This window comes from Phoca vitulina, unplaced genomic scaffold, assembly GCF_004348235.1.
Source record: "Phoca vitulina isolate PV1807 unplaced genomic scaffold, GSC_HSeal_1.0 scaffold2, whole genome shotgun sequence".
NCBI lineage: Eukaryota > Metazoa > Chordata > Mammalia > Carnivora > Phocidae > Phoca > Phoca vitulina.
This window is the reverse complement of record NW_022589705.1, coordinates 99,264,600-99,289,386: the sequence shown is the minus strand read 5'-3', so window position 1 is coordinate 99,289,386 and position 24,787 is coordinate 99,264,600. Positions and strand designations below refer to the sequence as shown.

Below are 24,787 nucleotides of genomic sequence, written 5' to 3'. Positions count from 1 at the left end.
TTTTTCTGGAAATAAAATCTTTAAGACAAACCCATAAAAACCCTGGAGCTCAGGGCAGCTGTTACTGCAGTGCCTCGTTTATTTTTTATTTTTTTATTTTTTTATTTTTTTCAGTGCCTCGTTTAGATAGAGCCCAGAGCTGCCCCAGAGGGGAACTTGATGGGTCACAGAGTCCCCTATATACGGTCGAAGCCCCTGAAGGAGGCTGTGCTATGCTCAGCAGACCCATACCCAAGGACGGCTCCAGCCCACATCAAGGTGTCTGTTTACACCCAACTGGAATGATAGTCTATGGGTTGTCCCTCAAGGATGGTCCCAAGACCCTAACCCAGGGAGGGTCCTTCCCTGCAGGGGTTATCACTACTCCTTCTGTGGGCTGAGGTCAGAGGCTTAGCCAGTCCCGGTTGGGTCAGCTTCAGGGACCCACCCAAGGGAGAACATGCCAGCTTGGGGCTAGGAAGAGCTGGGGTCTGGCAATGCCCTCAGTCGTATGAAACGTGTGGCTGTATGAAGGTTGGGGCAGGGGGAGGGTGTACGGAAAAGGTGGATAGATGGAAGAATCCTGTGCTCCAGGGCACCTACCCTGGGCCTTCCTTGAAATATCTGGGATTTGAGGTTTTTCCTGACACAGGAGTCTGGTAAGACCCTATCCCAGGGAGGGGTCTGAGCATGGTCATGGTGGGAGGCGGGTTTTTAGGAATTTTTAGGAATGAGTTGGAGGGGCATGTGCAGTGCTGCAGGGGGCACAAGAAAGACAAAGATGGAGCAGGGTCCATTCAGATGTCTTTGGGGACCTTGAGAGTAATTTCAGTAGAAGGAGGGGTAAAAAACAGATTGTCTGGCACAGGCAGGGTACAGATGTCACATGACTACCATTCACCTGGTCCCTTCAAACTTATCATTTTATTTGTTCTGAGCAGCAGCCCTGAGAGGTGGGCATCATCTTACCATCTTTCCTGTCCTGGGTCCTGAGCCCAGGGTCTCACAGCTAAGAAGAACAGACAGGGATATGTGTTTCCTACAGGTACACATGAACAGAGGTGAGGAGGACCAGATCCTGGGCCCTGAAGGGCTCCACCTTGGGACCAACAACAGATACAGGGCATGAATCCTGACTGCTTATCAAGGTAAAACTTTGTCAAGGTGAAACAAGGTGAAACTGCTTGCCTCCAGCAGGCAGCTGGAGCAGGGAGAACAAAGCTCTGGGGTCCTGGATCAGTTCTGTTGCCAGTGTGCACCATGATCTTGAGCAAGTTCTACCCCTTGCTCTTTTCTAGGCTTCAGTTTCCCAGTTCATTTCCAGTTTCATCATAAAACTCAGTTTCCTTGGTTCATTGGGCAGGGAGTTCATCTATCCACCCATCCATCCACCCCCCTGTCTATTTATCTATCCATCCAACCATCCATCCATCCATCCATCCATCCATCCATCCATCCATCCTTCCTTCCTTCCTTCTTTCCTTCCATCTATCCAGCGATCCATCCATCCATCCATCCATCCATCCATCCATCCATCCATCCTTCCTTCCTTCCATCCAGCCTTCCATCCATCCACCCATCCATCTATCCTTATATCCTTCCTTCCATCCATCCAACCCTTCATCCATCCATCCATCCATCCATCCATCCATCCATCCTTCCTTCCTTCCTTCCTTCCATCCATCCTTCCTTCCTTCCTTTCATCCATCCTTCCTTCCATCCATCCATCCATCCGTCCATCCATCCATCCAAAACCATTGTTCATCTCCCATGTGCCACACTCTGCTAGACCCTGGAGAGTAAGAGGAAATAAAACAGGCAAGAAGTTCACCCTCTTGGCCCTGAGGGTTGCATGGGAAGACAGACCATGGTTTGGGGACCAGCCAGGAAGCTTTTGCTGTAAGAGAGCAGGAGAGAGATGGAGGTGGCCTGAAGAGGCTGGTGGTAGAGGGCCCAGAGAACAGCCAGTGCCCAGGAGTAGAAAACCGCTGCCCTCATTGGTGGGGAGTCAATCTGTGTCCTAGGCCAGGCTGGGGCCCCACCAGAACACGCCTCATGTAGTGGCCATGGCCCTCTCTTGGCTGGCTACTTCTGAGCAGACCCCAAGTTCCTCAAGAACCCATAAGCAGGGGGCATGGGGCAGAAGCAGCTCCACCAGGTGGTTCAGGAGGAGGAAGGGATGGCTATTGTGGCTACCCCAGACCTGGAGGGAACCGGGGAGTGTTTAGGCCCCTAGGGAGCCTCCAGATCCCTGCCCTGGAGAACCTGCATGTGAGGGTAGGAAGGAAGGTGAAGTGCACCCCGGGTTGTGCCTGCAGGGAAGAGTCAGGATGACCTTATCCCTGCCACAGGGAGGGGAGAGGTGTAGAAAACTTATTCAGCCCCTCAGGCCACTGCACCCCAGCCCCACTTCCAGAGGAGCCTCAACATGAGGAAGCCTGCCTTCAGGTCCTTCTCTGTACAGATCCCTCCTAACCACAGAGCCTCACACCCTGCTCTGTGACAGTAGAGGGTGGCTGTCAGCCTGTGATCTCCTGTGGGAACCCAGCTGTGCCTGACATATAACAGCAGTCCATGGAGGTCCTGGGGGACTCAGGGAATGAGAGGCAATCCTACTGGGTGGGAGGGCTTCCTGGAGGAGATGGCCTTGCAGCTCTGGTAAACTCCCATTCTGCAGTGCTCAAAAGGCTGCACCTTCCATGTCTGTGTACAGGGAGGGTTCCACTGGTGGAACAGAAAGTCTGGACCACTGGTTGGGTTTGTGCAGAGCCCCCAGTGGTGGGTCTGTGGGTCCCTAGTGGCTAAGTGATGCCTTTGAAGCCTGGACTGCTTCTACAGGATGGGCCCCTCTGTAGGTGCTCTTCTGCCTGTGTTTATAAACCCCTCTTTATCCCAGAGGGTGTGCGGTCCTGTGGTTTTGTGTGTGTGATGCCGTGCCACCAATCTCAGGCAGTTACGTCTCCCAGAGGAGCAGAGCACAAACTCCTGGAGCTCATCCTATCACTTCTAAACAGTGTGATCCTTGTGCCAGGAGGGAGCCTTCTTTGAAGAGGCTTTTTTTCTAGGGAGGGCTGGGTTCCTTCCCTGGAGCCTGCCCAAGGCTGAGGAGCTGGCCTAGGGTTGAGAGCTGGGGCAGGTGCTGGGTTCCTGCTGCCTTGGGGTCTCCCTGGGAGGAACTGCCAGGAACCCTTGGGCCCTGGCTCTGGCCAGCCTGGCCATCTTTTGGGGGATCAGACCCAATTCTAAGGGTGTGGGTGGAGGCTAGTCTTGGCCTTCAAGCCTTCAGCAAAGGGCCTCCAGTTCTCCCACTTGGATAGGGTTCTGTCCCATCTCCTGTGTACTCCTGGGATCAGGGACAAGGGGAAGTCAAGGACCTGGGAACAACTGGAGCCCCCAGCACCCCTCAGGGTTGAGCATCAGGTGAAAAGTGAGTAACATCTCAAATACAAAGCAAATTGTCCACGTCGTGATGAGTGGGGTCTTCTGAGGAGGTGCCCATGCCACACTCACAGGGGGTGATCAGATCAGACTCATGTGGCCTCAGGGAGGTCAGTGTCAGGAGGGAGAAGGCAGAGGTATGAGAGGGAGAAACTGTCCCCAAGAAGAGGCCCTCCCAGGAGGCCCCCTGCTGAAGAAGTCCATAGCCCTCTATGCAGAGGAGCAAAAACAATCCCATGCCCCCAACAAGGCTCAGGAAAACACCGCTGAAACAACCTGGCGAGGTGAAAACAGCCAGGTTTCCATCTGTGGATGGACGGATGAACAAAGTGGGGCCTGTCCACATACTGGGATAGCAATCAGCCTGAGGAAGGAATGAAGCAGACACATCCCACCCTGTGGATGGACCTCAAGGACATTGTGCGGAGAGAAAGAAGCCAGACACAGAAGGACAAACACTGCATGATCCCACTCCTTGGAGGTCCCCAGAGGAGTCAGATTCATAGAGACAGAAAGTGGAAAGGTGGGCACCAGGGGCTGAGGAGGGGGCTGGCAATTTAGTGTTTCATGGGGACAGAGCTGTGGTTTGGGAAGATGAAAAAGTTCTGTGGGTGGACGGTGATGGTGCACAGCAGTGTGAATGTGCCTAATGGTCCTGAACTGGACATGTTAAAATGGTTAAGATGGTCAATTCTATGTGTGTTGTACCACAATTACAAATGAAAGTGACAGAAAGCCCAGCCTGGAGGTGGTTGGGCTCTGTCCTCTGTACCTGGCTCCAGTCCTCCCTGAGCATCAGGACCTTTGGGTACAGTAGCCCAGCGGCAGGTCCGTTTCTCACGCTTGCAGTCGGGAGACTAGGGCCCAGGCAGGTGTGACCAGCTGCAGTCCACAGGGAGGCTGTGGCGGATCCAGGCCACAGCGGGTGGCTCGCTCCAGAGCCCGCATTCCCATGCACCCTGCCACCTCGGGGTTGAAGCCCAGGGTCAGAGGCCCCTCCCCCATCAGAACAAGTTGGAGAGCTGAGTCCCAAGCTCAGAGCATGTCTCCAGTCTCCCATACCCTGGGAGAAAAGAGGCTTAAACTCTAAATCAATATTTGGAAAATTAAGTTTTATTTAATGCCCATCTCACTTCTGTGGTGAGGGGAGCATTGCCAACAGTGCGTTCAGGAGAAGCTTCTGGGACGTAATGACATTGAGCCAGCTCTTGAAGGACAGGTAACATTTTGTTCTTCATTTTAACATTGTAACAATTTACACAACTAACATATGTAACAATTTACACATTTAACATTGTAACAATTACACAACTAACATATGGTCACTGGAGAAAAATTGAAATGCACGTAAGCATAACAAAGAAAAATGTTATAATACCCTGAAATCTCATCACTCAGTTTAGACCACTGTTACTATATTTCAATTCGTATTCCTAAACGTTCCTCCCCATCCCGTGTTTCAGGGACATATCAGTACGGGCAACACGCACATATCTACACCATCATGTCCTTGTCCACACAGCAGTCCATGCATGGACCCAAAGACGCAGCTCACCTCTTTGTGACTGGAATGTGTCACAGTGGGGGGAGCTCCAAGGAATCCGCTGGTCAGGACCCAGAAAACCTCACTCAGAGCCTCTGGACGCTGCACAGCAAATGGACACAGCCTTTCCAAAATAGCCACACAGAAACTAAGAGAAGGAGTTGAAATAACACCGTGACCCCAAAAGGCACCGGGTTCAGATGGCAGATTAAACACACTGAATAAGCTCCCTCTGCAAAGCCCACTTCAACCACAGAAAAGAGATTTTAAGAGACATCTTCCCATGAGGGTGGAGAGGACAGGGGAGGGCAGGGCAGCTGCAAATTTCTGAAAGCCCACTTGCAGGTGCACCCACAGTGACTGGCTCACAGATGAGAAAGAGAGAGAGCGAGCGAGCGAGAGAGCTCTGAACACAGTGCAGAAGGTGGGCTTTTACTGGGTTTAATACATAGAGCATCCCAAATTCAGGACTGGCCATAAAAGCAAGCCTGAGATGAGGGGTGCGGGAATGGCTGCCATCAGGAAGGCCAGCATGAAAGGCAGTCATGAGGGAGATGGATTCCTAGATGCTCTCCCCACCCCCACCCCTCCCCCGCTCAGCAAAAGTCCAAAGGCCTATTCCCGGGAATGCACGCAGCCGTGACCTGACACTGACTGAGGAGACCCCAACTTGGATCCCAGAGTACTGGCAGCTGGACCCCCCTCATCCCTGGGGAACCTGCCTGGGCATCAGATCAGCCCCTGAAGATGCTGACATCAAGCGCTGCCAGGATCACCCTCCTATGGATGTCAAAGGCAGCAAGCCCTCCCTTACCCCAGATCTTCCAACCAGCTCTGTACTCCCCGCCTCAGATCATGAGTGGGTCACTGAGGATCAACACAGGAGACTAAAAGGAATAGAACAAAGCCATCTGGAGGATACACAGACCATGTGGACGGAAGAAAACTTCATAGTAACCATCAGTTTCCAAGAACAAAGAGCAGAGGAAGCAGAGGGCAGGAAATCCATAACAAAATATTTCTGGAAAACTTCCCAGAACTGAAAGACATAAGCTCCCAGATTGAAAGAACCCACAGTGGAGGAAATCAGACACACTCTCGAGTGCATCACCGTGACACAGCAAAACACTTGGGACAAAGACAGGATTCTAGACGATTTCCAAGAAGAAGCAAGTTGCACTCAAAGCACAAGGGAACAGATTCCCCTCCCTTTTCTACAGCCACTCTGGAAGCAAGAAGACAAGGGGCGATGTTTTGAAAACTCTGGATGAAAAGCATCTCCAGTCTAGAATTCCACACCCAGCCCAACTATTATTCTGGTGTGTTGGGAGAATAAATGCATTTCAGACATGCATGGTCCTAGAAAATGTATCTCCCAGTTTATCAGAAGTTACTAGAGGATGCGCTCCACAGAGATGAGAGAGGAAGCTGGGGAGTGGGAGAGCCAGGGGATGGCTGCTAAGGCTCCCGGAGTGATGAGCACAGGCGGGCTGTGGAGGACGGACGGTCCACATCGGAGCAGAGTGACTAAGGATCCAGACGTGAGGACAGCCACTGCCAACGTCCCTGCAGTGACTGTCCCCTGGCGTGTCCTGACCATGTGGGAAGAAGTTCCCGTCTCCCCTCCTACCCGGTGTGAATTTCCTGTGGCTGCCGTAACAAATTCCCACAAACTCAGTGGCCTAAAACAGCACACTTTATCATTTTGCAGTTCTGCAGACGGGAAGTCTGAAATGGGTCACACTGGGCAAGAATCGAGGTATCAGCAGGGCTGGTTTCCTTTGTGGAGAGTCTAGAATACATTGTCTTGCCTTGTCCAGCGTCAGAAGGCCGCCTGCATTCCTTGGCTCAGGAGCCCCGTCCAAATTCAAAGCCAGTTGAATCTTTCTGCCTCTCTCTACCTCATTGAATGTCCCTTGTGATTACACTGAGCCGACCAGCACAATACAGGACAACTTCCCTACCTCGGCCCGAATGCTGTTCCCTAGACATGCACAATGCTTCCTTCTCAGTCTGTCCCGTCTCTGCTCAAATGCCACCACCCCAGAGAGGTCTCACTTGGCCATGCTCCTCACCTTGTTTCCCTCCTTAGTTATCCCCTACAGCATGCAGAGACTTTGAACCTGCCCTGCAAGGTTCTTAGGTATCCTGCTTACTGCTGCCGTCCTCATGAGAACATGAGCTCCGCAGGGGAAGATGCCTGTCTCTTTTGGTCACTGCTACATCTTTGGGGCCTCTGGTCATACTGCCACAAACTAGGTGTGCAGGGAATGTGTGCTGCTTGAATTAATAAAAGGTCCAGGCTGTATTGGTCAGTCCTATTTTCCCCGAGGGTCTTCTGTTAATGCCCAGGGGCTGGAGCCGGACTCTGGTCTGGCTCATCCCTTGAAACCTTCACCTGCCCAAGACACCACCGCCTGTCCTTCCACAGCTAGGCAACCAGCAACCTGCTTGCTGTTTCTCCAGATTTGCTAATAGCGTCATACAGTACGTGGCCTTTTGTGACCGGCTTCTCTCTTCATGTTTGCAGACGTTTCAGCGTCCTTCCGGTGGCCAAATGATCATCCACGGTGTGGATGGAACCCACCTCACCTACCCTTTGTGGTGCTCTTAATACTCCTTGCTCATTTCAATCTGATTAAACTCTGCATCCGGACTCACATTTTCAGGGATCTGTATTAGGTGATAAAGCTTAAACCGAGTCAAGGAGATGGTTAACACAAAAAGCCGGGCAGGGGTTACCCCTGGGCTGCTGGGAAGGGGAGGCCATTGCCGGGTGAAGGGGGCGGTTGCTGCACAGCCAGCTCCGAGGAAAATGGTCGTGTGTTCGGGCTTCCCCTGGGGGCTGGGCCAGCGCTCACGTGACCCCCTTCACGGTGTGCATGCACACTGCCCACCCTCCTCCTGCTATATGCTCAGTTCCAAATTTAATAAGGATTTAAAGATGAGCCTGAAGCTTCTAAACATGTATGCTCAGGGGTGGTTTTTTAATGGCAGATGTATCAAGATACAATTCACATATCGTAACACTTACCATTCTAAAGTGAACATTTCAGCAGCATTTAGACATTCGTGATGTGCAACACTCACAGCCAGCTGGTTCCGGAACATCATCACACAGCAGAAGGAGACCCATGTCTATTAGCAGTCACCCCCCTCCCCAGCCTCTGGCAAACACTTATCTAACTTCTGTCTCTAGGGATTTGCCCATCCTGGACATTTCATATAAATGGACTCACACAACACATGGCCTTTTGTGACCAGCTTCTGTCACCGAGAATAATGTGCGTTCATTCATGTGCTAGCGTGTGTCCGTACTTTGTTCCTTTTTATGACCAAACACTCCTCCACAGTATGGGTACACCACCTCTCATTTACCCATTAATGGTGATTTTTTCTGTTCCTCATTCACTTCAAAGTGATTCCTCTGCAGCTAGCTGTCTTTGGAGGCTCTGGAAGACCCAAAGGACCTTCAGCTTCCTCTGGGGTCTGCGCAAATTCTTCAGGAAGCTTTAACAGTCTTTCAACCTCGGAACTTATGGTTCAATAACAAAGCTTTAAAGCAGTCTGTGGGGTAGAAACTGCTGTCACCATTTTGACCCGGTTCTGCTGGGCGGACCAGGGCAGAGGCCTTGCTGGTGTCCTGGGCCGAGCAGAGAAACGGGAGCAGGGGGGAGGCCAGAGCTGCCCCCCTTGTTTTGCAGAGAGCGCACGCACACAAGGAAATCACCAAAGGCTGATCTGACTGGGAAGGCAGCCTTCAATGAATGACATCATTCGGAGAACATAAATCTTGGTTTGTATGATTTATTTATGTTAAGAAATCCACATATGATGCTGAGTTCTCAATGGCTTTGTTTAAGCGATGGTTTTTCCCTTTTAGTGAAAGTTGGAAGATGGTAAACAGCTCCAGCTGTAAAAATTAAAGGCAGAGGTGAAGCCAAGGTGATTATTACACAAAAATGCTGAGTGGGGAGGGGTATTTGGCCCTTCCATCCTCCAAAATGGAAATTACCCTCTGCCACAATGTACCACGAACAATTACCTGCTGTTTATTAATTAACCCCTTTTAGAAGCACCACATTTCTACTAGAAACTGTTATTTCTCTAATGTGAAAACTGGCTTATTCGTGTTTATTAGAACAACTATGTCCCATGTGGTCCAGGCCCCATGCACACTTAACTGACACACATATTTTTTTATGATTGGAAATACCTTAGTAGAAGCCCAGATACCGAGCATCACTTGCTTGGCATGTTAGCCCCAAACTGAGGACGGCCACAGAACAGTCCTGGGGTGGCTGCCCTGAGGGTGGGTGTCGGGGAGGAAAGGGGGACCCTGGCTCCCCAGTGAGAGCCAGACCCGGAGGAAATACGTATTGCAAATGGCTCAGTTGTTCTAGAAGCCCACAAATAAATGTGCTGGTCAGTGTTGGGAGCAAGTGGGTGACCACAAGGCCAGCATGCCCTGTGGACCTCACATGCCTGGCACTGCACGAGCCCCAAGAAGGGGTTCCAGACACAGACCCCTCTGCAGCCTGTGTCACGCACGCAGCCCGGACACCATCACTTGGCTGCGCATGTCACCTGGAATAGGGCTTTGGGTCAGGCAGATGAATCTCACTCTCCTGCCTCTACAACATGTCCTTGTACCTCTAAGGTCCAGTTTCCCGTGTGTAAGGTGCAAACAATTGCAGTTCCTACCACGTGGGATTGTTGTAAGGGTCACACGGTGCCTGATACAGCCCAGGGCAGAGGCCAGCACCCTGCTGGCCCCGGAGCCCCAGCTCCCCTGCCCTCCATCAGTCAAGCCGGACAGCCCCGTGGATAGACCAAGTTTCTGCCCTTCTGCCATCATCCCCTGCCCCCATCATCCCGCTGAGGCCCCCCTGAGCAAGCTGGCTTCCTTTTCCAAATCATGCACCATGCAGCTGGGGACCTGGGTGGCTTGCTCACTGCTGTGTCCCCATCATGAGGGACTGGTGCAGGCTACTGAATACAGGGCGGCCCTTTGCGAGTTGGGACAGGTGAAGGACAGGTCACTCGGCCTCAAGCCCTCGGTGCGGGGCTTCTGGCCTCCATTGTGATGTCTGGTAAGGCTGCCCCACATCTCCTTCAGTCTTCAGGGCTGAAATCAGACGTAGGGATCACTTTCTTCTTACTCAGTGCTCTTCATTCGTGAGTGACTCATTCTTTCATTCACTGAGGCTCCCAGACTTGGGCCAGCCCTGGGCTTTGTAGGGGCATTAGATGCGCTGGAAGCTGCAGGTGTGCTGAGGCAAACAGCCCTTGTGTTTGACAGCACCATGGGACTGTGCGTTCCAGGAGCATCCACCTTGCAGGGGCCTCTGGCCCTATGTCAGCGAATGCAGGAATGACCCCAGAGCCTCGGCGTCCCGGAGGGCAGGGGTGGACCTGGCAGAAACACTGATCACAAGTGCCAGGAGACCAGGCAAGACTAGGGCAGGCCAAGGTCGGCAGGGTGGGGCCTGGCTCTGGGAGCCCATTAAGATCTGCATGGGTGAGCAGGACCTGAAGCTCCCAGGAGCCCTGTCCTTCCTGGTCTCACTTGCCCTCTGTGTCCAGCCAGGGAGTGAGAAGCTGCTGTCCATGACTCCAGCTCAGAGCCCCTAGAGGCAGACCTGGGTTCTGGACGAGGAGGGGTCAGAGGGCGCAGGGATCCCTACTAATGACCACTCCAACCACCCAGAGCCCCCAAGAAGTGCCAGCCCTCACCTGCATGCAGCATAAGACCCCTGGCTTGTTTCCCCCATATGACACATTAGGAAACTGGGGTGCCCAGGAAGCTGGGGGCTGAGAGGAAGGGAGGCCAGTAAGGAGGGAGTCAGGAAGAAGCTGGGTCTGACTCAGCTGAAGTTCTGTCTTCACCCCCCCCACCCCCCGCTGTCTCCTTGACCTGGGCAGGGAGGGGAACAGGAAAGGCTATGTGCGCCCCATCCCTCTGCGGCTCCCCACCCAGCACTCCCATCATAATTCTGCTGTTATCCTGGGGGAGCAGGGGTCTGTCCCATGAACGAAGAGCTGCTAAAGGCCAGGACCCTGCCATCTCCACCCTAGCCCCAGGCCTGGCACACAGTGGGTCCTCAGTGAGGTCTCTTGACTGGCCTGGGCTGCAGGGGCATGGGGCTGTGCACTAATGTGTTCCTGCCACATGGGCCACGGTCCTTCATCGGAACTCTGTCCCGGAGGTAAGGCTGGGGTGGGGAGCTGGACACTGGCGGGCCCTGCAGGTGCTCAAGTCTGGGCATCGGGCACCAGGGCAGGAGACGCATGGGCCCTGCTCCCTTCCTAGAGCCCCAGGTCACGGGCATCAGGCCCTGGGGCAGAAGCAGGAGGCCCTGTCCAGGGAGGGAGGACTGAGTCCATCACTTTCAGGTTACTCAGCAGGAGAGAAAGGTAAATATTTCCCTTCCCCAGAGAGGATCCTGGTCTCATCAGGCACCCCCCCCATTACTAGTTTAGAAGCAACAAAGGGGGGAAGGTGAGAGGGTGTCCGTCTGGGCATTCCCTTGGCCATCCCATTTCCCTTCCCCCGCTCCCCTATCTGCCCTACCCAGAGTAGTGTCCAGTCAGGCCATGGCCCCTCCCCTTGGTTCCCCGCCCAAGTCACCATCGGGCAGGGTAGAGTACGGGACCGAAGGCCCAAGGTCACCCGCCCCGGAGCCCCGAGCTCCCTCCGCAGTCCCCGAAGCGTGGGGAGGAGGGGGGAGAGGGGGAGCATTCCCTCTGAGGAGCTCAGCTGCGACTAGGGCCTCGGTCGCCTGTCCCCGCTCCCCGGCAGCCCCAGGACCCGCCCTCTGCAGGGTTTGGGGTGCGGGGTGGTAAGGTCCTGAGAGCTGGAGCCTGGGGTGTTAAGCCTCCTTGCATCCTGGCCGGGAGGAACCGAGAACCGTCGGGCCCGGGGAGAAAACCCCGTGCAGGGGCGGGGAGAAGACGGCTGGCCGCGGAGCTGGACCCTCACACCACCTTCACCGAGCCCCCAGAGAGGACAGTTCCACGGTGCGGGCGCGGGGCGCAAAGGGCGGGACAGGCTTGGTTGCTCAAGAGCAACCGGGGGCCTCTTCAGGCTGGGCACCACCTCGGAGCCTTGCTGCGCAAACGTGGCCCCAGGGGCTGGGCTGCGCTCGCCCCGCCTGGGGTTTTCCATCAGTCCGTCCGTTCTCCAACCTGCCCACGTAAACCTGTGAGAGGGGCACAGGAATGTTGGGCCCCACTTCACAGATGGGGCAGCCGAGGCGGGAAGGAGTCCCTGCAGCATTCCCAGGGAAACGTCTGCGGTGTGTCGAGCCCGCAGGACCCACAGCGAAATTCGGTTTCTAAACAAGGAGGGTTGTCCGTGTGGGGGCAGGGACCACGGCCAAGAGAGGACGGAGACGAGGGGGCTCTGCAAACCGGGCTGTGAATCGGGGCGCAAGCCGACTTGGGGAGTCTGCGAAGTTACAATGTCCCGGGCTCTGGGGCGTTTGGGGAGGCGGAGGGCGGACTCCCACGCAGCGGCCCCCGGGACTCGGACGCCGGGAAAGCGACTCGGCTCGCCGTTTTCGTTGCCACCAGGCCCCTGCCGGAGCGCAGCCGGAACCGGGAGCAGGAGGCCGCCGCGTCCACGCTGGCAGCGTTCGGCGGGGCCGCGGGGCCACTTCGGCTGCGCGAAGTTCTGCGGCGCTGCTGGGCCGGGCGCTCGGGGAGGGGACGAAGTGGCTCCCGGCGCGCGCAGGCGGGCGGCCCGAGGGTGAGCGCGGCGCGAAGTCCCCGCTGCGGGCGGCGCCGGCCGAGCTCAGGGCTCGAGATCGGCGCGAACCGGCAATGGCGTTCGTTGGCGGATTTTTAAAGGTCTGGGATAGAGAGAAAGCGTGGGAAACCGATGCGGTTCGCTAGTCCCGCAGCAGTAGCCGGAGCCCCGCGCAGGGCAGGAGCCGGGCCGCCGAGCCGCCGAGCCGCCGCGTCGTCCCGGCCCACTGTGCGCGCCGCGGGGAAGCAGTATTTGGGGGCTTCCTGCACTTCCTGGAGAGGCGGTTTGGGCCCAGGATACTGCAGCCAACTCCCTCCCAGGGAATTCAAATGGGGAGTTCAGGCCCACAGCTTCCATCTCTTAAATTAAAAACAAAACAAACAAAAATATTCCTGATTATGTCCCCCAAATGCACGTGGCCGACCCCAGGTGCAGACAGGCATGCATCCGTGCTCCCCGGCCAGGACCCCGGGTTGCAGATGAGGGCAGAGAAGTCTCTTGGGGACCCTCCCAAGAGGCTGCCCATCTGCAAGGGACCAAGTCCTCCCGCCTGTGAAGGCAGTAGGTTTCCAAACATCTGGGGTTTGTTCAAAATCGACTGCATGGTTCACATTCCTGGGAAGTCTTGGTTGAGAGTGCCCAACACTCTCAGGGCCCACTCCAGAGCAGGGACTGGCTGTGGGCACTGGGGGACCTGCGCCGTGAGCAGCACAGGGAGAAAACAGCCTTGTGCCAGAAAGCAGCGCCTCTGGGCTCGGTGGGTCTCAGCCAGTTTCCCTGGGCTCGGGGTGGGAAGAAGGGCCAAAGAGGGCCTGGACTATTACCCCCAGAGTCTTGGGCGGCCCCTTGGGAAGTGCCCACTCTGGAACAGTGTGGAAGCCCCCCTGGGGAAGACAAATGCCCTGAAGGCTGTCTGTGCTCCACCCCACCCCCATTCTAGACCCAACACTCCAGCTAGCTATTGGCCCCAGGGCTGGAAGACCTCTGCATTCAGTCCCCACTGAGTCTCCTGCTGGGTGCCAAGACCACCTCCGTTTTCTCTGTGTAGTGGGAACCAAACCAGATTGTCCCCAAACATCCCTGGTGGTCTCCAAGCCTTCTGTTGCTCAAATCTGGGAGACATTTCCACCTAACGTAAGGCAGGAGAAGGTGCCCAGAGATGGAGACCCCCATCTCAGCCCAATTCAATGCTCCTGTGATGGGGATGAGGCAAGGACTGGTGGTCTGGACCCTTTCAGGGCAGTTTCAGATCTCCGAGGAGAGCCCATATGTAAACTAAGGGAGATGTGCTTTTATTCTTTTAGCTACTCAGAGTTTTTCTGAGCAGGAACTGGAGGGTGAACAAAACCTGACCTGGAATCCAATTGAGCCCATAGTCTGAGTGCCTGAAAGCCCATGGCCAAGTTTCAGGGGCACAGATAGGAACGGGGGCGGGGGGAAGCAGTGAGAATCTGGTCAGGTCAGTGCATCCCGGGGGCCCGAGAGCCTGGACAGGTGGCTGGGCTGGCTAGGACCCTGCACCTCTGGGCACACACACACCACAGTGCAGACCTCTTCAGAGGCCAGGCCTTGCGAGTTGGCATGGGGCACAAGTCCAAGCCAAGCAAAGTGACCCTCTAGTCCAAGACAGTAAACTCTGGGAGTGCACACTAGGCTCCAGCTGGTTTTGTTCCTCATGGGCTTCTCAGGGCGTCCTGGAGTTGGGGACCCCCTTCCTGCCTGCCCACTATGATGCTTACTATAGCCCTGAGGAGCAGCTTGCTCACCCTCCCAAACTGGGCCCTTTCCCAACAGAGTTCAAGTGGTCCTGGGTTTCCTGCTGCACCTCCCTGCTTGCTGGAAAAGGCTGTGGTCGGCGGAGCTCCTGCCTGAAGCGGGACTCCAGGCTGTGGCAAAGGTTGGCGGAAAAAGTCCTCTCTCCAGTACCCTGGACCTCAGCAACAAAGTCTGTTCCAAAACACAGTAGCCTAAGGAGGTGTCCAGGCAGCCCACTTCTCACCATCCACCATTCAGCCCACAGTAGGAAGCCAAGGTTAGGAGCAACACCTCTGCATCCCAGTGCCGGTCCCCTAAGCCCAGCATTGGCCACAAGACTCCCCGAAGCTTGGCTTGGTTTGAAAACTGCCCTCCAACCTTTCACTATCAACAAAATGAAAACTGCTCCTCTCTTCCTGTTTGGCCCCCACCTACCCATAACTGTTCCCCCACATACCCGTCCCCAAATGTCTGCAAGGTTGGGCTAGGATCGGGACCCACATCGGATTCCCCCTTCTTCGTCCTTTTCTCTGCAGGACTCTACAAAGCCTGACCTGTTCTTGGTTCTAAATCCGGCCACGCGGGGGCAGGGCCTGGCCAGACCAGGGCCATGGCCTTGGGGACAGTCTGCCCAGGCTCCTGGAACTGATTGGAGCTGATGGGAGCGAGGGGTCTGCCAGAGCTGCTGCAGCACCTGGGGGTGTCAGCAGCTAGGTTGTCTCCTGGTCTTTCTCCCCAGGCAGCCCCCAGCCCCACCCCGGGGGTGCCTAGCATAGGGCAGGGAAGAAACAGTGCAGCCTCCCACCCTCCTTCCTCAGGCCCTGGAAAGGGTGCAGTCCCAGAGTCCAGAGAGTGTCCTGGCCCAGCTTGGCCAGGGTTCAGAAGATTTTAATCACCTTCTCAGCTGAGGCAGAAGGCCAGAGTGAGCTGGGGTGCCCCCAGAAGAAGACTGGGCCTTCCTAACCTTGGAGCCTACGGGCTGCCTCCAGGCCAGGGGAAAAGGAAGCCTGAGCTGGGTGGGGAGTGGGGAGTGGGGAGTGGGGGGTGGGGAAAGGGGAAGGACCTTCTGTGCAGTTGGGAGTGTTTTGCAGGCACCACTGTATTCTCCCCAGGCCTCCTACCCAACCTCGCTAGGAGGCTCCCGGCAAGGGGGTCCGGGAGTGCTGAGGTATGAGAGTGACCTTGTGTTCTCTCTGGCCAGTGGCGCCAGCCAGGTTAGGTCCGTGGGCTGGAGCCTGCCCTGGCTAGGTTAAGCAGAACAGCTCCCAGCTCTGAACTCCAGGTCCCTTCCTTCCTCTCCCAGCGACCCCCCCCCCATCTTGGGACTAAGTGGGTTCTGAGCCTGCTAGAGGCTGCAGCAAGGCCCTAACTCCCCGTGGGGACTGCCCACCTAAACCCCCAGAGCCTGGCAGCAAGGCCCAAGGCCCCTCTGGACCCCACAGTTCTCCACCCAGCCCATGGGGACAGAGCGTGGGGCCGGGGCGACAGGCCCTCGGAAGCGCTGCAGGCAAGGGGACTGAGCTGCCCCTGTTCTCTATACCAGAGCCCCTGCGGGTGCTGCCGCCGCCGTCAACACTCACCTAGGGCCCGAGGCTGCGTTCAGTTCAGTGGGAAACAGAGCAGCGCAGAGAGCGCCTTCTCCGTCTGGGGCTGCAAGCGCGGCACAAGGCTGGGCACCCCTGAGACCATGGGAGCTCGTGGCATTGGAACTCAGGGCAGCAGCTATGAGCTGCGGAGGCAGGAAGGCCCACGCACCACCACCTCGGGCTCCTGCCGAGCCCCGCTCTGTGGAGCCTTTCCTCTGGGGTAGCATCGGTCATGCAGGTCACGCACCCCTCGCCATCCGGAGGGCCTCTGCTAGGACCCCAGGGTCTCGGCGGTAGCCTTCCGCCCTCAGCGGTTCACCTCCACGATGGCAAGGGCTCGGTGCCGAACGCAGGTCTCCATCGAGGAACTACTGGTCTCACTGCACAACAAATGGGGAGTGGCAGAGCCAAGAGCCCACCCGCGGCAGCAGAGACCCGCACCGGAGGCTCGATCTCTCAGCCCTGCTCAGGCTGACTCTGGGGCAGCTCCCGGCCCTGGAGCTTGGCAGAATCCCGGTACCAGGAAGGGCCCGGGTCAGCTCCTGCTTCTGCTCCCATTTCGTTCTCGAATCCCAGACACACTCGAACGCGGAATTCTCACTGTCGGCACCAGGCCCCTGGCCCGGACATCCTGCCTACCCCTCCGCGTCGGAGGGCTGCGGGGCAGAAGCGCCCGATCGGCTCGCGCCCGCGCGCTCTGCCACCGCTCTGCCGGCCTTCCCGCCCGCGACTCACCTGGGCCGCGGGAGGCTCCGTCCCCGAAGCTGGCCCAGCTCGGGGGCTCGCGCCGCGGGGTACTCACCTGGGGCCCGCGGAGGCAGGAGTGCGCGGGCCCGCCCCTAGGGCGACGAGGTGCGGGGCGCCCGGTGTTCGGACGGCGGCCCCCGCGCTGCCTCCCCGGTGCCCGGCTCCGCGCGGACCGAGGGCGGCGGGTCCGAGTTTCAGCCGCCCGCCGGGGCTGGGGCGGAGCGCGGAGCTGTTGTTTTTGAGCCGCGAAGCCCGGAGTAGCAGCGCTGGGGTGGGGGCGAAGGGGAGGGGCGGGAGCCGGGCAGGCCCGAGGGGGGCGGCGGGGCCCGGAGGGGGCTTCGGAGGAGCCGGGTTCCGCGCGCGGGCCGGGACACCCCCTCGGGCGATGGCGGGCCGGGGCGGGGGGCCGCGGGGAGAGACGGGGAGAAAAGCAGGCTGGGGCGACGGTGAACGCAAAGCTTTTTAATTAGTAATAAAATGCAATAAAACGAAGCAAACCCAGCCAGACCCGCGTCCGAACTGTCGCGCGTCCCCCCCCCCCCCCATCCTAGGAAGTCGCGAGGACCAACGCAGCCGCCACTCCGCCTGCGGCCGGGGCTGGGGCGGAGCGCGCCGCGGCGCAGGGGAAGGGTGGGGGGATAGTCACCTCGCCTCCGGGGCCACCTGGGTCCTTTTAAAGTGTCCGGGGTGCGGGCCCCGGGCGGGAACGCCGAGCACGGAATGTTTTCTTAAAGGGCCAGTTCCGAGCTGCGCTGAAAAGGGGAGGGGGGGAGAGGGGGCGGGGGGGGGAAGAGATAAGTGAGATGAAGACCGGGAAGGCCAAGGAGAGCCCCCCAATCCCGCGCCGAGGCGGCGGCGGCGACGGCGGCGCGACGATGAGGATGATGAATACATTGCAAAGTTTTTTTGGCCCCGGCGAGGGGTGTCAGATTGAGTGCTCTGTGCGCATGTGCGAAGGTGTCCAAACTGACAATGCTGGGGAGATGAAGATAGTGTGTAGCTGCTTCTGGACTCAAGGAGGAGGAGAGAGATTCCGCGAGCCGACACCATGCGATCCAAGGCGAGGGCGAGGAAGCTAGCCAAAAGTAAGTCTCCCGCGCTCGGCCGCGCCGCGCCGCCGGGTCCGGGCCGCGGGGCCGGGGCGCCTGGGCCAGGGGTGCGCGTCGGGGCGCGGCCGGCGCGCCTTGGGCTCCCGGCCCTCGGATCGGCCGCGCGGCCCGGGGGCTGCTCCGCCTCCCGCGCTCCGGGGCGGCCGGGCTCGGCGCAGAGGCTCGGGGCGCCCGGGCCGCGCGCTCCCCGAAGGCGCCGGCCCCCTCCTCGCGAACCCCCTCCCCCCCCCCCAGTGTCAGGCGCTCGGGCCCGGGAACCCGAGGCGCGCGGTGGGGGCCGGGGAGGGGGGCGGAGGGGGAGGGCTGGGGGTGGAGGGGAGCGAAAAGCGAAAGTTAGCGAAAAGTTGACGAAAGGGGAGAGCAACTTTTTCCTCCTCGCTCGCTCTCTCCCTCTCTCTCTCGGAGTGGCTCTCAGTCCTGGTCAAATCATATTCCGGGCTTTTGAAATAGTGGGCGCTAGAGCACCGCCTTTGGCGTCCGCCAGCTGGGCGCAGAGGAGGGAGACCCCGAGCCGGGGAGGGGGCGGAGGAGGGGGCGCGGGCCGGCGTCCACCCCGCTTCGCGGGCGCAGGGGCAGGGGTGGCGGCGGCAGGACAGCTTCGGCCACTTGGGGAGCAAAATGGAGACGTTTTCCTGGGCTTGGAAGTATGGTCGGGAAGTTTATTCCCGACTGGTGCCCCGCGCGGCGGCGGGCGCTCCTCCGTGACTCCGGCAGCCCGCTCGGGCAGCCCCTGCGCGGGTGCCTCCAGCGGGAGGGTCCCCACCCGGACGCCTTCCGACCCGCCGCTGCCGCCGCCCTCGGCCCCGCTCGGCCCCGCTTGGCCCCTCCTGCCCCTTGTCGCCCGCACAGCCTCGAGGCCCGGCGGGGACAGAGCTGCCCCCGGCGAGGCTGCCCGGTCCCCGGTCTTACTTTCTCTTTCGCTCCGTCTCGGGCCGAGCCCCAAGCTCCGCGCGCCCAGCCCGCCGCCGGCCGGGTCCTCGCCGCCGGCCCGGTGCGCCCGCCGCCCGCCCCGCCACCGGCCGCCGCGTCTCGGGGCCACCCGCGCGCCCTCCGCGCTCCGACCGCCGGCGCCATCCGCCGAGAGGCCCGCGGGCCCGGGACCGTGGCCCGGGAAGAGGGCAGGTGGGAGCGGCGGCGCCGCGGGCAGGCGAGCGCGGCTCCCGGAGCCCGGCCGAGGCCCGGCTGCAGCGAAGCGGCGAGCGCCGAGCGGAAAGGAACCGGCGCCGCCCGTTCTCGCCGCCCCCTCCTCCGCGGGCCGCCCGCCCACCCACGGCAGGGGCGCCCGGCCCGCTCCCCTTGGGATCCCTGACTGACCACCAGGCCGTTCAGCCCGCTCCTCTTCGGCCTGACCCTGCCCGGCGGCGCCTCACCGCACCAGGGCTGAGCCCCTAAGCATGAGCCTGGTGGGCCAGAAACTCCCCGACACTTTTCCGAAGAAGTTCTGCTTCCTCGGTGGGGTTGGCCTGGCTCCCCCGGACAGCGGCCCCTCGGTGGTAGGCCATGCATCCGCCGCCGAGCACCGGGGAAAAGCAGCTCCCCGCTTCTGCAGGACGCCCGTGGAGTCCCCCGTGGCTGTGTGGGGCTCCTCCTTGAGGCACCCCTTTCCAGCCTGTCTCCTCTGCCCCATGCTCAGGGCCTCGGCCTCCTCCATCTCCCGTGACCTCTGGCCCCTCTTGGTGCGAACAAGGCCCCAGTGTTTTGTGGCTGGTGCGCCAGGGCTGTGGGCCCGCTACCTGTGTGCCCATGGGCGGCAGGGCGTGGGTGTTGGTGTGCATGTTTCGGTCTGTGTGTAAGCACAGCGGCTTCCTCAGAGTCTCGCCGCTGGGCTGCAAGCTGCCTGGGTCAGGCTGTCGCTGGGGAAGGGCCTGAAGCTGGAGTGAGAAGGTGGAAAGTGCCGCACTCTCCTGGGCCTTCGCTGCAAGCGAGAGGCAGCTCAGCGCCCCCAGCGCAGCCCCGGAAACAGCGGAGCGACCCACGCCGGGCAGGCCAGCCGTCTGGCCCTCAGCTCCCTCCCTGTCTGCTCCACCCCGGCAGGTGGGGAAGGCGGCCCGCTGGCTCATCTCAGGACCTAAATGGGTGCTCGGCAGCGGCGTCCTGCAGCCTTGCCCGAGGCCAGAGAACCAGACCCGAGGGTAGGGCAGACCACAGGTCTCCCTTTCCTGGAAGTCCTTGGTGAGAAAATGCCACAGCAGAGCGAGTGTGTCAGGCCCAGAGCCCCCTGAGCCCACACTGAGCATGCCCTGGATAGCCCTCTCAGCGGGGACAGCTGCCCCCAGCCCTCCCCAAGAAGGTGGCCCCGACAGGCACGGGCCACGCTGCCTGCCTGACACAGAGCACAGGACCCGCCGAGGAATTTCATTCCGCTGGACAATATTTTAAGCAGATGTGGGCGTCCCTGGGGACCTGACTCCAGTACCTGAGTCTGAGGCAGCAGGGCAGCCCCAGGGTGGCCCAGAGAACCAACCCCTGTAAGCCACCTCCTGGCCAGGGTCAGGGGGCTGGAGGGAGAAGGAGAGGTCATGGTTATAGTCCAGTATGCAGGGCTGGGCTGTGCCTGAAGCCATATGTGGGGCCTGGAAGGACAACCTTGTCAGTGAGTGTCACCCCCTGAGTCAGAGTTTGAGGGCTGCCCCAGAGGGCGCATGTGGGGCTGTAATTTCGTTTGTGTTTCCCTAGGACCCCACTCCCGGGGGTCTCCCCAGCTGGGCCTGCATGCTGACTGACTAGCAGCACCTTTGGGCCCACACTGGGGGCTCCCAAGTCCAGCTTTCCAAGGGCAGAGGCCGCTGCGGTGCTCAGCACCTCCTCAGTGTGAGCCTAGGGGGCTGGGGGCAGAGTGAAGACAGGTAGGTCCCGGGTCCCCTCACACTGGCCAGGGCACTGTGGGCCTGCGAGGAATTGGGGCTGTCCCTACCCTACATTTTCAAAACAAAATGCCTAACAAAAGCTTTGTGTCTCAGCCACTGTTGTGAGGCAGGTGGGCAGGTGGGGGGGGTCAACACAGCCAAGGTGCCCTCCTGACCTTCTCATCACACAGCTGGGGGGCCCTGTGCAGGGGAGGATGTGCTCCCCGAGACGGCGTCCAGCCACGGCCCCCATTCGAGCCGCCCCTGAGACCTGATCACCATGAACGTGGCCCACAACTAGACAGGACATATTCCAGGCCTGGGGAGAGTGTCCTCAGGACACATGCCGCCTCGCCCCTGGGGTGCAGGTGGGGGGCTGCTACCTCTGCTCCAGGGAGGACCTGTGTGTGTGGTGCGTGCGATCGAGCGTGATGTGTACGAGGAAGGTGTGTGTGTGACAGGGTGTGGGGAGCCCGGCTGGAGCCCGAGCTCCTAGGCGGTTCCTTCTCCCCAGCCGAAACCAGCGCCGGCTCTGCGGGGCCCTGCCCTTCTCCCGCCCGCCAGGAGACGTGTGCCCCTTCTACCATTTCTCGCCCCGCAGCCAGGACGGCAGCCTCCGGTCTGGACGCCCGGGAGGGCAGCAGTGCCAGGAAATGTCCGGCAGGAGTCGAGCGTCTCACCCCGCTTCGGGCGAAAACGCCGAGGCCGCGGTGGAGGGGCGGGGTGCGGGGCTGGCGGCCAAGGCCAGGTGCCCCGCGGCAGCGCGCTGAGTGCCTGCAGGCTCTGGCTTCGCCATTGGCCCCGCGGCTGTGCCTGGGCGCCCAGGCCTGTGGGCGGGGGCGGATGCCAAGTCCTGTCCGTTGGGTGACCTCCGAGTGGGCTCCCAGGGGAAGGGCACGGGTTGTGCCCTAAGGTCTCTACCGCCGGACACCCGCCAGGCCACCCTGCACCTCCTGTCGGCCGCTGGTGGAGCAGGTGCGGGCTGGGCTGCCCGACCCTTCGGGCCCCCATGGCTCCCGAAAACCCTGAGTTCCCCTTCTGGGCACGGCACGGGGCAGGGGACCTGGTCCCGCCGTTTCTGTTGGGAGGCCGGGCGCTGGCGGTGGGGCCAGCTGGAGGCTCCCCTCACTGGGCCCCGAGGGGGAGGCCGCCCGCTCGCAGGGCCTCTGTAGGCTAGATTAGCCCCCTGTTTTATTCAATTAGGAGGCAATTAGGGATCCTTGGGGGGCTGGGGCTGGTAATTAAGGTGATGTATAATTAGAGTTTCAACAAAAATTATCCAGGATTAAAAATCTTTTGAATAATTTCGTTTAAAAATTTTCAAATAGCGTTAAAGACAATTTATCAGGTTTTGAATCAAACCCGTGTAACAAGTTTTGGACGCTACAGCTCGAGTAGCGGGCGCGGGAGGACAAGGGACAGCCCTAGCACTGTCCCCCTGCGGGAAGGAAACTTGGCGAAGGGACAGAGAAGCCGGGCCTTGCTGCGCCGTACAGCGCCGGTCGCGCGCGCGGACACGGGTTGCCCAGGGCTGCAGACAGTGCGGGCTGGCCCGGCCACGGGGCCTGGGGACCCCAGGCAGAGCCAACGTCGCTGCAGCCCCCTGTTCTCCGTGCACAAAGTCCCGGTAACTACCGCGCGACGCGAACGGCGCTGCCTGCCGTCTGCACAGGGCAGCCGGTTCGAGGGGGTGGCTGCTGCCCCTGGCGCCCTTCACTCCAGCCCGGCCAGCGGGAGCAGCGCCCTCCTCCTCCTCCTCCTCCTCCTCCTCCTCCTCCTCCTCCTCCTCCTCCAGGGCCTCGATCGGCCCCAGGGGTCTCCGCCTCTCGGTTTCCTGGATGGAGAAGGGCGGGCTCCGCGCTCCCAACTCCCGACTCTTGACCCTGACCCAGACTCTGCGGGCGGCAGGCCCGTGTCCCCATCGCAGTCGCTTTGCGGATCTGGGCACAGAGAGTCCAGAGAGCGCTCCAGAGCCTGGGTCAAAGTCAGGGTGGTGTGGGGAGGGGGGAGGATGGTGAGGGGAGAAACCGAAGCGCAGGGTAGAGGTCGGGCTTTGCAGGAATAACCCTGCCTTATTCCGGGGTATGCATCCCCGGGCCCAGCCTCGGCCAAGGTGGCCCATTGGCCCCGTGCATTCACCCCACGCACCTGCCTACCAAGAGGTCCGAATGGGCTGCCGCCCCTGTCCCTGTCCCTGCCCGAGCCTCCGGGAGACAGGAGCGGGTCCAGGATCCCATAACGGCACACTTGTTCCACTTACTAGGCATGACCCCACTCCCCTTCATTGACCTTGAAGAGGGAATTTGGCCTCACGGGCACCACTTTTAGGGGTAAAAAAAATCCCAAACACAGAGAGGTCAAGTAGCCCATTCAAGGTCACACAGCAAGTTAGGCATGAAACTGGATGCCACTTAAGTAAAGCTCCCCAAGCTTTCTTATTTCACACACCCTAACCCTGCCCCCTTCCTTAGGGCACTGCACGCTGTAGTTAATTCCATAGGATTTTCTTTTTTTATGTGTCAAGGTTTAAGCATTTTCCCAAGGACAGTGCTTAGCTTGTAACAGGTCTGGTTTTTAAAAGCAAGTAAGACATCAGTCCCCATACAGCTTGTGAATGCAACCAGCTAACTGTGTCCTCAGCCTCCTGCAGACTGGGTGTTCTTTGCCGGGGTCTGGACTCTCCTGCTGCTTGTCCTCCCAGGCTGGGTGGGACGCTTTGCCCTGGGCTTTTCCAGCCCCAGCCCGGGGCTCTGGGACCCCTCTTCCAAGGGTAGGTGCAGGGTGGCAGAAGTGTTGACCAGGGTCACCCTCATCTGCATCCCCCCCTCCATGTACTGCCTTTTGCTTGAGCAAAAGGGAAATAGTCCCCGCCCCTCCCCCAGGCAATCAGGGAGAGGTGGAGCCGCTGCTGTGTGGACCTGAGCCACAGGGCGGAAGGAGCCCCGAGGCTGCAGTTGCAGGTCCAGCCCTGAATCCGCCGCTGTTCCTTAATCCTGGGCACCTCACAGGCTCCCGCCAGGGCTGTAGTACTCCCTTCAGTCTGGCCAGTGCTCCTGAGCTCTTGTGGGCCCCAGGGCCATGGGGAGGGCCTCTTCCTGCCCTACCTCTCTCTCTCTTGGGGTTTCTGCCATCAAATCCTTGGCTGGCCCGCCCGGCTGGCCTCTCCCGAGACTCAGGAACAATGCCCTGGAGCTCCCAGAGAGCGGTGCCTCGGCTCCGAGATACATATTTGTTTAATAGTTAACATTCTGTGCAAAAAAGGAGTGAAGTCAGATTCTGGTGAAGGCTTTGCTTATTTTATATCCACTATAACTATTTCTGTCCATGAAAATTGGCTTAATTATATCAATGGAATGTTTCTTTTTCAATTCTGTATGCAATTAGTCCATCTTGCTGGCTGCAATTTATTTTAATAAAAAAATAAACCAGTGGTGTGTTCAGTTCCTCGTCCCCTGGGGACAAATGCGATTGGTGTGTTTAATTTCATTAACTACAATGCGGCCTACTGGAAAAATGTATAAAATCAGCTTTATACAGCTTAAACACTGGCATTTGAAACAAATCATTATTGCATTAGCTGTCACACTGGTAATTCTAGAATCTAAGGAAAAAAATATATTATGGCTGTTTTTATAACCCTTTGCAAATGCACTGTTAAAATAATTTATAATCATTTTAAAACATGGCTGGGTCCTGGTGAATATTTTACCTCCTCTAAATCAGGCTCTGAATTACCCCATGCCCATTTTACATACTGAAGCTTGTGTCATTTGCAACCCCAAATATGCATCTTTCAGGGTGGAGACAGCGGACCCTGTCCTTAAGCAAACGTGATAACATAGGGTCACCTTTTCATTCTGGTCTGACCCTGGTCTCGGTCTCCAGGGGGAATATTTGGTGTAGCGTCAGACTCTTCTGAAATGCGCCTGGGGACGGAGGGCAGCTGGAGGAGGGCCCAGAGGCTGGTGCCGCAGAGCCTTCCCCTCCCCCCCCCCCCCCCCCCGCCAGGTGGTGGGCGGAGGGATCCAGAAGCA

At 58.9% G+C, this 24,787-nt stretch overlaps 1 protein-coding gene and 1 long non-coding RNA gene across 3 annotated transcripts in view; one reads left to right on the top strand and one right to left on the bottom strand.

The window, feature by feature from the left end:
• Positions 1-5,574: 5,574 nt before the first annotated feature.
• On the bottom strand, positions 5,575-17,000 carry LOC116626072. 2 transcript variants are annotated; one of them, XR_004298164.1, is made up of 3 exons: positions 16,046-16,837; positions 14,477-14,657; positions 5,575-13,069 (listed from the first exon to the last, which is right to left on the bottom strand). It is a non-coding gene; the product is annotated as an uncharacterized LOC116626072 (long non-coding RNA). The 2 variants fall into 2 exon arrangements; XR_004298161.1 differs by lacking the exon at positions 5,575-13,069 and adding an exon at positions 16,854-17,000 and having other exon boundaries at positions 13,543-14,657; positions 16,046-16,431.
• A 615-nt stretch (positions 17,001-17,615) lies between these two features.
• PRDM16 (PR/SET domain 16) overlaps positions 17,616-24,787 on the top strand; it is a 312,060-nt gene continuing 304,888 nt past the window's right edge. The window contains exon 1 of the mRNA XM_032395196.1: positions 17,616-17,883. Coding sequence (XP_032251087.1) covers positions 17,847-17,883 — 37 coding nt within the window. The 5' untranslated portion in view covers positions 17,616-17,846. The remainder of the gene's footprint in view (positions 17,884-24,787) is intronic.